The sequence below is a fragment of the Mesocricetus auratus genome, unplaced genomic scaffold (genome assembly GCF_017639785.1).
Source record: "Mesocricetus auratus isolate SY011 unplaced genomic scaffold, BCM_Maur_2.0 Super-Scaffold_4256, whole genome shotgun sequence".
In the NCBI taxonomy this organism is placed as follows: Eukaryota; Metazoa; Chordata; class Mammalia; order Rodentia; family Cricetidae; genus Mesocricetus; species Mesocricetus auratus.
This window is the reverse complement of record NW_024429182.1, coordinates 94,816,166-94,829,975: the sequence shown is the minus strand read 5'-3', so window position 1 is coordinate 94,829,975 and position 13,810 is coordinate 94,816,166. Positions and strand designations below refer to the sequence as shown.

General features: G+C 37.5%; 2 protein-coding genes across 2 annotated transcripts; both read right to left on the bottom strand.

Moving 5' to 3' along the window:
- Positions 1-4,298: 4,298 nt before the first annotated feature.
- LOC121135180 (olfactory receptor 52A5-like) lies at positions 4,299-5,249 on the bottom strand. The gene has a single exon (XM_040733600.1). It carries the CDS (start codon positions 5,247-5,249, stop codon positions 4,299-4,301), a length of 951 nt encoding a protein of 316 aa, XP_040589534.1.
- Positions 5,250-10,362: 5,113 nt separating this feature from the next.
- LOC101837965 (olfactory receptor 52Z1-like) lies at positions 10,363-11,322 on the bottom strand. The gene has a single exon (XM_005074105.2). The coding sequence runs from the start codon at positions 11,320-11,322 to the stop codon at positions 10,363-10,365; it is 960 nt and encodes a 319-aa protein (XP_005074162.1).
- Between the last annotated feature and the right edge of the window lie 2,488 nt (positions 11,323-13,810).

The window sequence follows — 13,810 nt, the reverse complement described above, 5'->3', positions numbered from 1 at the left end:
CTTCAGATTGGAAATTGTATAAGACTTGTAGCTTATTAACTATCATTTCTCTGACTGCTTGAACTTCCTGGGTCAAAAAAAATTTTAAGGACTTCATAGAGTCTGTCAGTTTCTTCGATTCATCATTTATATGTGATCCCAAGCACTTAATATTCTCATCCTTAGATGTTATTTGAATGGGATGTTAGTTGCCTTCTAAGAACTGTGTTCTAGCTGATAGCTGGCCATTATCCTCAAACATGGAATGAATTGTTTCAGTAAGTTCACCAATCTGATGTTCCAGTCTTTGATTTCTATTAATGTAGTCATCAGACATGGAACGAGCAACGAGTTGTTTCTGCAAGTCTGATAATGTCCTCCTGAATGGATCCTATTTTGGTGATTAGGTCAGTAGTGTTAAGTTCTAAGTTATCTACTTTGTTAGGCATTTCCCCGTTGACCTCAAGATTTTGAATTTTTGTCTCTAATTTCTCAATAGTTTGCACAATTTCCCTACTTTCAACTCTATTATCAAGGACATTCTTCCAGAATTAGATATAAATATGTTTGGGACATGTTATAATCCTCTCCCAGGATGTTATTCATGCAATAAGCAATGATATCCCTAATGTTCTGCATCGTAAGATTATCTTCCATGGTATAGAGCAAGTAATCCTATCACCAACTTAAACTACCGGAATGCAAAACTTACCTCCAATTATCTCGAGTTTAGGAAAGGATTTTGCCTGCAGTAACCATGCTTGGCCATCAGGTGGCAGAGGTGTACCGCTAAACACAGCTCTGCAGCGAGTGCTCTGCATTTTCCCAGTGAAATCTGAAAAATCCTAAGTAGCTTTTACAGAAATTTAGTGAGCAGGATTTTGTTAAAAGGAAGGGAAAAGAGCCCCAGGCAGATTGCGGGAACCTGCAGGTATGGAGTGCTGCGGAACCTTACTGGTGGGAAGGAAAGCAAATGCCGCACAGCACGGCTTTCCAAACACTCGTTTCAGCAACCTCTGAGAGAGGTGCAGCTTGTAGCTAGGGGAAGCCCCTGTGTGGCGGCTGTTCAGGGGCACTCATTCCACAAGCTCCCTGGGGACCTGGGCTTGTTGTGCTAGCACGGTGGGAGTGTTGATTTCTGTGTGGGAGAGAGGGCTGCAGAGATACAGTCTCTGGAACTCTGGTGATCTTTGGCACAGCTGGAGAACAAAGGAGATACCCCAAGCCCTTTCTGGACACAGTGTGGTTTTGGGGCTGCAGTGTATGCAGCTACTCCCGGGCAGGCTCATCTGTCTCCTTCCTCACTGTTCCACTGACGCTCTGTGGTGGCAGTGGCAGAAATGGAGTGTGTAGGGCTGGAGCCGGCAGTGGTCAGAGAACAAAGGAGATGGAACCCTGTTTGGCAGAAGAGAACCACGCTGAGCAGGAGAATGGGACTGAGTTTGGAAACCCCTGGTGACTTATGAGGGACTCACGAGGCACCGACACATGAGGCCATAGGCCACAAGCCTGTAGGATGGGTAAACTTACTTCTTGATTCCTGACAACAGATATTGCGGAAATATTAAGATACACAAGAAGGGATGTCATATGCTGTTTTATTGAGGGAGAAGTCACTTACATGAGAAGCCAAAAATGCTGAGAACCAAAGGTCCACATACTGCTCTCCAGGACACAGCCAGAACCCAAAGAGAAAGCAGTTCTTCACCCTAGCTCTTTCCCCTGTATGTTCTACATATCTGTAACCACACCTAAACTGCCATGGTCAGCTATGGGCATATAAGATCTCTCCCTACAGATGTCTAATTTCTTGAATCCTTTATATATTTTGGAGATCAGCCCTCTGTCAGATGTGGGGTTGATGAAGATCTTTTCCCATTCTGTAGGCTGTCATTTTGTCTTAGTGACAGTGTCCTTTGCCTTATAGGAGCTTAACAGTTTCAGGAGGTCCATTTATTAATTGTTGCTTTCAGTGTCTGTGCAACTGATTTTATATTTAGGAAGTGCTCTCCTGTGTCAATGCATTCAAGGCTACTTCCCACTTTCTCTTCTATCGATTTCAATGTTACTGGATTTATATTGAGGTCCTTGATCCACTTGAATTTGAGTTTTGTGCATGCTGATAGATACGGAACTCTTTGCAATCTTAACAGAGTCATTATGGCCTTAGGGAGAAACCTGGTGCTAGGATAACTCCCAAGAATCCAAAAGCAGGACCCCAGTTAAGACTCGTAGCAATAGTGGAAAGACTACCCGAACTGTCCTACCCCTGTAATGAGATTAATTAATATCTCAACAATCATCATAGAGCCCTCATCCAGCAAGTGATGGAACCAGATGCAGAGATCCACAACCAAGAACCAGGCCAAGCTCCAGGAATCCAGTCAAAGAGATGGAGGAGGGAATATATGAGCAAGGGAGGTCAAGGTCATGATGCGGACAGAGACAGAGACAGATGAACCAAGCTTATGGAAACTCATGAACTACAGACCTACAACTCTGGAGACTCCAGGGGACTGAACTAGGCCCTTTGTATATGGGAGACAGTTGTAAAGCTTGGGCTATAACGTGGCCCCTGGCAATAGGACCACCTATACAAACATAGTACATGAACTAGTTTGTTGGAGCCTACCTCCTATGGTGTGATGCCATGCTCAGCCTTAATGCATTGGAGACGCCTGCCCCTGCCCCTACCTATTTTGCTAGACTATGTTAACTCCTCATGGGAGCCCTTACCCATGGGATGAGGGAGGCAAGGGGAAGTAGAAGGAAGTGATGGGAACTGGGAAGAGGTTTGGGAAGGAGAACTGTGATTGGAATGTAAAATGAAATTAAAAAATAAAAAAGTTAATTTTAAAGCTGTATTAGGACATTAGCTTAGTAATTAAGGATTTTCCATAAGTAATTTTCATAAATCCTTAGCTTTCAATAGACCACACACTTTCTTTACCTTCTATACCTGGACCAGATTATTCCTTTAACCCCTAATATACTCCCACTGCTTTTATTTAAAGGGTATTATATTATGAAATCCAGTTATTTTCATGCTTTAATTATTTTTTGAGAAGTTCATACAAGATGTTGCTTATATTTTTCCCTCATACAACTGTCTCCTGGTGCTCCCTATTTCTCTCTCATTATTTTATTTTATTGAATTGTGAGATAATCAGCCTTACATCTGTTTTTTTGTATATACTTTCTCTATGTTGTTCTTACTCTACAACTTGGTTTCCCCATTATTCTTTCAAATATGCATTTCCTTAAAAAGAGTAGAGCAAACTTTTTCTAAATGGATGGTTTCAAGGTTTACTTATCATTTGATTCTATACTTGTCAATGAAATACTATTGACTAATACCAGAAAAAAATTTCACATGTTCTAAATAGAGTCAGATCATGTCCTAAGCATCTCACACAGAAGGCAGCTTGCACTCAGTTCTCAAATGCTAACATTAGGCAATTTTTACATACAGCCAGCCCCTTTATTCATTTACTCCTTCTTTCTTAAACTTTAATAAAACTAAAATTTCATTGAAATTCAATAATTTCTGTAGTTCCAACAACATATCCACTACCTAAGTTTATATCTTTGTTTCTGCTTTCCTGAAAGTGTCTTTAAGGACATGCCAATTCAATATAATCCTTTGCATTATTCCTATTTAAATGTCATTTTATCTTTTACAGTTTTGGGAAATCAATAAACAAACCTGTTTGCAGCATTTATTATGTATTATATTTACATTGGTAAGCATTTATATAAAAATCCATGAAAAGATAAATGATTCTAAATTTGTCATATTATAAATTGGCAATATCATTAGGAAATGGAACAAAACCCAAATTGCAAGTGCTTCTTTGGTTAGAAGTTTAAGGGTACTGATATACAAAGTTGTCCTTTGGGTCTACCTGAAGCAAGTGCTGTTGTCTGCAGTTTATTGTTAGAGCATGAACATATTCCACGAATAAGTAAGTTTAAATTGACAGACACAACATTGAAAAGATAAGACACAAGTTTGAAATTGAGCAAAACAGGTTATATAGTCAGACTTGAAGGGATGAAGAGAAGGGAGTAAATCATATAATTACATTATAATCTACAAAACAAATAATAATGGTTTGAAGTCACAGCATCAGTGAATTATCCCATTGTATGTGAGTCAAAAGGTTGTATTGTACTTAACACATATTTCCATAGATCATAACTATCTGAAATTCACATGCTATCACATACTTTCCCATTTGTAGAAGACATAGAGTTTGACTTATTCAAGTTGCTATTTAGAAACCACACAACATTTCAACACAAAGGGTCACTAATGTTCACAGAGGTTTCTTGGAGTTAAGCATCTTGAGGACTTGGTCACGGATTTGTTTAGTTTTAACACCATAGACAATGGGGTTGAGAAACGGTGGGACTAACAAGTAAAGATCTGACAGGAGGATATGCACATAGCTGGGTATGTGAGCCCCAAACCTGTGTGTGAAGAAAGAGAAGAAGCCCAAGAGGTAGAACTGTAGGAAGACACAGATGTGAGCAATGCAAGTGTTGAAGGCTTTCAATCGAGCCTCCTTCTGGGGCAGCTGGAAGACAGTGATGAAGATTCGCACATAGGAGAAAGTGATGAAGACTATGTCAAACCCTAAGATGGCAAAGGCAACAAGGAGGCCACAAACCTTGTTGATTCTGATATCTTCAGCTGCCAATTTCACAATAGCCATGTGTTCACAGTATGAGTGGGAGACAATGGTAGTTCGGTAGTACTTAAGGCGACATTTGATGAGCAATATGGATGGGGATACAAGGATGAAAGCCCTGATTAATGCACCAGCTCCAAGATAAGTCGTGAGTTGTGGAGAGAAGATGGTAGCATGTCTCAGGGGGTTGCAGATAGCCACATAGCGATCCAGAGCCATGGCCAGGAGGATGCCTGATTCTGTTGCCTGGAATGAGTGGATTAGTTCCATTTGCAACAAGCAGGCATCAAAGGACATCTGTGGCATATGAAACCAGAAGATGCCCAACATTTTTGGGAGAATGCATGTGCTAAGGGCAATGTCTGTGACTGCCAAAATGGCCAAGAAAATGTACATGGGTATGTGGAGGCTCTTTTCACTTTTGATTATAACTAAAATTAGGGAGTTTCCAATCAAAGCAATGATGTACATGACACAGAATGGAATTCCAATCCAGCACTGCACTGACTCCAGGCCAGGGATCCCAACTAGTGTTAACACAGAAGGCATGAAGACTGAGCCATTGAATATGAGCATGGTGAGCTCAGTAGAAATATGTATGGGTATTCCTTCTTCAACTTCAGCTTCATACTAAGACTGAATGCATTGAATGTAAGAGAAATTAATTTATTATCAAAACACATTCTAAATAGGTTCAGAGTATAGCACCCTTCTTCTCATCTCAACTACTCCTCTCCAAATCTTATCTCCCTTTTCATGGAGAACCAATATGTTCTAAGTTATCATTACATTATTAATGAAATCAAATTTGCTTTGTGACTTTTTTCTTCTCCAGAACACTGGACCCACAAAAATCCCTTTTTGCTTATTATCCATTGTCTGTGCATTGTCGTGGACGTCCACGTGCAAGCTACGGAATGAAGACGTTATATGATGTCACATGAGCCCACACTAGACACAAACAATCCACCAGGTGGGAGAATTCCCAGTCTTCTCAAAAGAAGTTCAGATTGTTTTAGAACACCGTCCAGGCCTATAGTTCTACTGCTGGCATCTCAAGTAAGTCTCTTCCTTGAAAAACTCTCTAGAGCTACATCCAAATGAATTTGTAAAGTTTTGGTATTTTCTTAAATCTAATCATTTATTTTACCTATACTACCAATCCTGTGAGAACTTTTAATAATGAATAGTTGATCAACTTCAAGAAAGAAGCACATTTATGTGATATGAGAAAAAATATATAGGGCCTGACTATTAAAATTTTCTAATTTCTCTAAATGCAAAAAGAAGGGTTATAGAAAAATTTATCCTATTAAACTCAAGGGTAGACAGGCATCTCTATAAAATAGACTACCATTTAACAATGAATAGAAATAAAGTTCTAATTTATGCTAACACTGGGATATATAATGAAGAGAGAGACACAGGCTGAAGACAGAGGCTATGGCTTGCTTTTTTCTTCTACTCTTCCACTTATGGTACAGAACTTCAAGGCCTCCAGACTTACCTGAAACTGTCTATTGAGACACGGCAATCATACTGCAGGTTCTTTGTGATAGATCAATCAGTGAAGGATGAGGTTTTTATACTATAGAATGTCTCTATGGAACTGAGTTTTTCTAGTCCCTGGTGAATCTTATAGTCACTCTACAACAAAGGTGAAAAAGGAAGTAGACTATGACTCCAGGCAGCTCAATGGTGAAAAGTTACCCATCATTTGGGAAGCCCTGGATTTATTTCTGGCCATGAAAAAGAAAAAGGAAAACAGAAAATGCTTGAGAAGGGAGGTAATTAATTAACTAAAAGATGCTATTTATCAGAATAATTTTCTTTCTCCAACTTCTCTATTCCTTTGGATCACACAAGCAAAATTACCCTTCTTTTGAAAGCTAATGACATGGCAAGGTCCTTCCTTAGACAATGTGCAAACACTTATTTTCAAAATAATGACTTAAGCATGAAAATAAAAGCACCTTGCTTATGTCACACTCCTTTGAATTTTCAAGTGTACTGAATCATCCTTAAAATGTTTAACAATCTTCAGAGAGATGAAGTCCTTATTCCCTATGGAAGTCTCTCAACTGCCTGTATTACACAGGACAGTTACATGTTCACCTGTCCCCAAGCCAGAAGAATTTCTTTGTTCCTTGATGAATGTACTTACTGTACATGAAAGTGTACAAGTGAAGTCAGGCCATGCCCTAGGTGGAGTCACAACAGTTTGAGGACAAATGAATCAGTGTCAACTACACTGAGAAAGAAACAGGACAGTTTTAAAATGTGATTCTGGTCCAGTCAATAATGATTTATTTTCAGATTCATAAATGAGTCTGATTTGATAACTTCAATCAACTTTTAGCAACCATAAGTCTTCCACTTGAACCTGGGTGGCCCAAAGCCATTCTGTATGTAAGCCGGCTCTTACTACACTGTTCTCGCAAAATTTTTGAATTGGTGCTAGGCAATTTTGTCAAAATTCCATAGCACTTATGATATCAGTACACTCAGAACTGATGTCATGGCCATTAGGAGACTTTAAAAGTTGAGGTTTCCAAGACTAGAGATTGTTTGGACAAAGAAATTGGAAGATATATGTCAAAAGACAAAAATTTTCATTTGACATATCTAATAAGTTCAAGTTCACTAAAGCTAAGCATAGCATGTTGTGCAATTTTTAAAATTTATTCATTTATTTTTACATGCCAACCACAGTTCCCCCACTCCTCTCCTTCTATTCCCTCCTTCACCTCATTTTAAATTGCTTTTAAAAAATATATTTGAGTTAGTATCAAAATTAACATATTAGGTAATACACATGTTCAATATTTAGGTATCTCCAAATTATACCACACACATAGATCAAAATACACTGCATACATTAGACATTCATTTTAATATCCTTTGTGGTAGAAAGGGGCCTTGAAGTATGGTTTCAAGAGATGAAAGGAATATGATTCCCATTTTCTGCTTATGTGGGCAATATGATACCAACCCTGAGCTCTTGAGTTCTGCTTTAGAGATGATCCACACACTGAACTTTTGAAAAAGGAGACACTGCAACTGAACCACCACACACAGAAGATAATAAGTTTATAAAATTATAAATCAGCTATTGAATAACCTGAAAAAAACGGATAATTTCCTTGACAGACTTGGCCTATTAAAACTGAATAATGAAACACAAAACCTGAACAGACAAGAGAGGAGAATTGAATCAGTAACATAAAGATATACTGCCTCCTATCAAATAAACAAATAAATAATAAAAAATGTATGGATGGATAAATAGATATTTAGACAGATAGTTCAGAACTGGGTATGGTGTCTCACACCTGTAATTTTCTCACTTAGGAAGTTAAAGATTACCAATAAAGCATAGATCACAGAATGAGACCTTGTCTCGATAAACAAACAAAAAACACAAAATAAGAGAAGAGAGAATCAAGACCAAAAGAGACAAAGACACTGCGAGAAGATTAGTTATAGAAAAATATCCTTATTAATATAGATGTAACCATCCTCGTCAAGACACTAACAACCAAAATAAAGGACACATTAAGAGAATAGTGCTCTATGATAATGTGGGATTTAACATGGGATGTAGCAATGAATCAGTGTTCACACATGAATTAATTTAATACACTTTATTAAAATCAGAGATACTTTCATACATGTCCATTAATTATGTGAGTTTATCTTATGGAATTTATCATTCTTTAAAGGTATTTATTAGCAGATTGGATAGGGGAAATTTCCTACCAAAATAAATGTTATATGAGACAAATCCCTAAACAATATTATTTTCAATAGTGCAATGTTAGAATTTCATCTTTGGGCAAAGTGTGGTAACACACATTATAATCCCAGCACAGAGGATGCAGAGACAGGTGGATCTTTACAAATTTGAGGCCAGCCTGATATATATGGTGAATCTCAGGCAGACCAGGATTATACAGTGAGACCTTGTCCAAAAGGAAAAAAAAAAAGCATTCCCTTTAATTACTGGAAAAAGAGAAATAAGAACAGGAAGCCAGAGGTTGGATAGAATTTCTGAAACATAGTGTTTTCTGGACATGGGAAAGACCTTGCACTCGTGAACTCATGGCAGCTGTGACTGCCTGCACAAGTCCTACACAGAATCAGTCAAACTTCAACAAGCACTGGAGAGAGGCACATGCAACTCCACTCTATCTGAGGAGCTTTGGGTAGGAGATGGCCATTGAGGAAGGAAGAGGTTGCTTTTGTCAGCAGTGTGGCCCATAGTACCATGCTTTATGGTTAGAGCTATTTGTCTTCTTTCTTCTAACAAGACAAATAATACATGAAAATCCGTTCATAGCTTATTAAAGCATTTGGTATATATGAGTTTGCTGTAAGTATATGAGAATGTTTGCGCATATGTGTGCATAAGTAAGTGTCTGTATATATGCAGGTAAACAAAATAGCAACAAACCCTGATCAAGTTACAAAAATGTTAAGAAGCATATTTTGAATTTCTATTATTGTTGTTGTTTTTATTTAAATTAGAAACAAGCTTGTTTTACATGTCAATCCGAGTTCCCTTTCCCTCCCCCCCTCCCCTGTCCCCCACTGATCCTCTATTCCATCCCCTTTCTGCTCTAAATGCTACTGTTTTGTTCTTTTGTATATATCAAATCTTTTTTTTTACACTTTCATAGGTTTTAACAGAAAAAATATGGAAAGATATATAGCAAGTTGAATTATTGTATAACATCAAAAAGAGTTCACACACATGTATGTTGTCTGATTAGAGCCTTTTCAGTGTATGTTTCTATGTGAATATTTTAATCAAACTTCTGTTGGATTTTCTTTTTAATTATTAGGCATAGGATTTTCCAGGATGTACTCTTGCAGAGCTTCTATTCACACAAGAATGCTCCCTTAATGTCTTAGATAGAAATCCCCAATGAATATGTGAGATCTTATAAATCTCAGGTGATATTGAGTAACTTTATCATGGTAAATGTACTTAACTAATTATCGACAATTTGTTTAATGTGTATTTTGTATAAGTCTGTACTTTAAAAGTGGCTTTATAATTATCTATAATCATAAATATATACATATACATGCGTATACACACATATTCTTTCAAGGTAGAGACAGGCAAATCTCTATGAGTTCAAGGTCAGCTGGAGCTGCAAAGTCAGAAAATAATTAAAAATAGACCTCATGAAACATCAGGGAATCTAAAAAATATATATTTATATATTATTTTAAAGAAAATAATTTAATATAAGAAATAATCATTGACAAAAATAACCATGATATAAAGGCTTTGTACTATTGGCTCCTGCATTGGCTGATGGGCACAGAAATGCTTCACATTTCAGTAGAAAGTGAGACTCACCTTGAAATATGACCAAAATACAATCTACATAGAATCTACAGAGAATCAATAAAAATAGTTTAAGTTATTCAATGGCTTTATATGCCATTTCTTTCACAGTTATATATATATATAAAATAATTTGAAATCCATGCTATTAAGAAGTTACTAAGACATTTTCCCACAATCTCTGGATTTATTAGCTAATGTATTGAAAACTCCTGTGAATATCATCATTTTGAAAGCTAAGAGCTTCTAGATAAATTCCATTACTCCTATTTCTCACAAGGCAGACATTTAAAAACAGAGTTTTATCAACCTTCAGCATCGGATGTCATTTTAACAGCATGTACTCACAGAGGAGAAAAGCAAAATCACCCTGTCTTGGATTTGCTTGGTCTTCACCCCATAAATGATTGGGTTGAGCATCGGGGGCACCACCACATAGAGGTTGGCCACAAGGATGTGGATGTGGCGAGGGATGGTTTTGCCTCCAAAGCGATGGGCAAAAAATGAGAAGAATGCAGGTGTGTAGAACATAAGAATGACACAGATGTGGGAACCACATGTGTTAAGGGCCTTACATCTGGAAGCCCAAGAAGGGATCTGAAAAACAGTGTGAAGTATCATAGTATAGGAAATAATGATGAGTATTATATCTAGCCCTGTAGACAGGAGGGCCATTGTCAGGCCGTATATGATGTTGACAGTGATATTGTCACATGCCAGTCTGGCAATGCCCATGTGCTCACAGTATGAATGAGGAATTATGTTTCTCCCACAGTACAGAAGTCGGTATACCAAGAAGATGAATGGACCACAAATGAGAAAGCTCCTGACCACAGCTGCTGTACCAATCTTGCCAATGACTGAGGAGGTGAGGATGGTGGTATATCTCAGTGGATAACAGATGGCCACATAGCGGTCAAATGCCATGGCCAGAAGAATAGCAGACTCTGCCACAAAGATGAAATGTATAAAGAACATTTGGGACACACAGCTACCAAAGGATATACCCCTGGAATGGAACCAGAAGATCGCCAGCATCTTGGGGGCTGTAGCTGTGGAGAGCAGGACATCTGCTAAGGCCAACATGGAAAGGAAGAAATACATGGGCTCATGGAGGCTGCGTTCAGTCACTATTAGGAAAATCAGAAGGACATTGCCTATGACAGCCGCAATGTACATAGAACAGATGGGGATGGCTATCCAGGTATGCAAATCTTCCAGTCCTGGGATTCCAATCAGAACATACCACACATCCTGTGGACTGGTGTGATTGTGAAAAGCAGAGACCATTTTAATTGTCTATACAAGCCCTGGTTCTTTAACAAACACAAGGTTGAAAATTGAGGAGTACAGTCAGGGCTGAAAGAGGTCTGATCATATTCTTCCCCAATATTTACATCTGTGTGAAAAGCATTAAGGAGGATTAATTAGCTTAAACATGCATTCCTTTGATCAAGGTATTAATTCTTGTATCTTGAATGAAATGACTATCATTTAATAAGTGTTTAATATGTATTTTAGCATCCTGCATATATAAGCTTATTAAATCCTATGACAACTAACTGGAATGGTCTCTATAAAATCTCATATAGTTTCCACACAATTATTCTCATGGACAGAAAATAAAGGCTCCAGAAGTTTTGAGTCTTTTTTTCCAAAACTCATTGTATCCAAAAGTCTGGTAGAGAAAATCTGAGAGTTCTGATTTTAGTTATCATCTACTAATGTATATCAAAATAAAACTAGACACAGGATATGCACACTATCAAGTCCGTCACTTACCATATCCCTAAAGTAGATAATAAAACAGATTTGTTACACATGAAATAAAGTTTGATAAGGTAGATCGCAAGCCTTATAATATAATATGCTCTCTTTATATTGAGTGATCAATAAATTGATGCTAAGACTTGTTATCCATTGGAATAAAAAAAGTGAATTAGCCGGGTGGTGGTGGCACACGCCTTTAATCCCAGCACTCGGGAGGCAGAGGCAGGCGGATCTCTGTGAGTTCGAGGCCAGGCTGGACCAACAACCTCCAAAACAATACAGAGAAACCCTGTCTTGTAAAACCAAAAAAAAAGTGAATTAAATGTATCTGTCTGCCCACTAACCTAATTTTCAAATCTATATGAGATTTTAAAAATCTGAACTATTTGCAACCCCAAATTTTACTGAACTCTTAAATACACAAGAATACTATACAGTTAGAAAAAGTATTATACTACAGTCTACTTAAGTCACTATCGCAAACCATACAATATACCTTTGTATTATTAAGCACAGCACAGAAGCAAATGGTGATAGCTACATAAATCAGATAAATCCACTCACACAGTAAATAATGCATGATCCTTTAATAAAAAGAAGAAACGTGATTTGCTGATTACAAGTTCTGAATGAGGGGATAACAGAAAGGGCCAAGACATTATCACACTGTGTGTATGTACAGACAAAACACAATATAAACATCGATATGAGACTTGTAATATTCTCCCAGCACTTTTATCCAACACAAGGTTTTACTCCCTAAAGGACACATGGACGTGCAAAATGATTATCTCACAATCTGTGGAACAGAGAAAAAACCTTGTCAGCTGTACATCCAATAGTTAACTAATACCATGTATACATAAAGAATTTAAAAAACTAATATGCAACGAGTAAATCATACATTGAATATTGGGCTATTGGGCTGAATAGACAGTTACCAACAGGGAAAAAGGCAGTAAGTGTTTGAAAAAGTGTTCAATATTCTTACCATCAAGGAAATATGAATGAAAACTCGTTTGAGATTCCACTGCAACTCAGCCAGAATACTGAAACCATGGCATTCACAGGGGAGTGAATGCAATTGGAGATTATTATGTTAAGAAAAATAAATCAGACCCAACCAAAGACAAATTTTGCAAAATTCCTGTTATATGTGGAACATCAATTTAAATTTATATATAGAAGTATACGTACGTGTGTGTGTGTGTGTGTGTGTGTGTGTGTATAATCAAATTAAGGTTATTACTATGAGACAGGATGAAGTTATATAAAAAAGAACAGAAACGGTGCTAGAGAAGGCTGTGGAATACCTATGTAACGAATGTATGAGGAAATGTTTGGTAAGAGAAAAGAGCCTGACAAGGGTGGGCAGAGCAGAAGATAAGCCAGGATAGTGAGGACACTAAGTACAATTATGTAGAAGGAACTATGTATCATGATACAGATACTCAGAACTAAGCATAAAGGTATATATAGATAGATGAATGTGTTACAATAAAACACATTGTGTGTGTGTGTAACCAAAAAGTCAATTAAAGAGGAGCAGCTGGCCTTTATACCTTGATTCCACTACTACTGAGAACTCTTAATTGTGCACTAGTGTGCTGTATTGTTGCCACTTTTCACTTGATGTTAGCATAAAATACTCTCTTTTAACTGACTGAAATATTAGACACCTCTTATTTAGTTATAGTTAAATATATCAGGCACAGTCATCCAAATTGACCTTACCATAAATTGTCTTGAAGTTCTTTAAAAATGATAGATATCTATGAATCTGCTCCTCTCCCATAAACCAACTGGTGAATGGGACTGTGCAGGACAGAACGGTCTCCGTGGAAGAAACTAAGGTGATGACAGATGGGAAACAGACAGACCCTTCAGGTTTTTCTTTGTTGGTATTGAATGTCAGCCACTAATAATCTTCTGTTTAATTTGTCTTTCACTGTGATATTAAGATTTGTAATTACTCAAACTATTGATCTGTGCTCCTTGTACTGGTGTG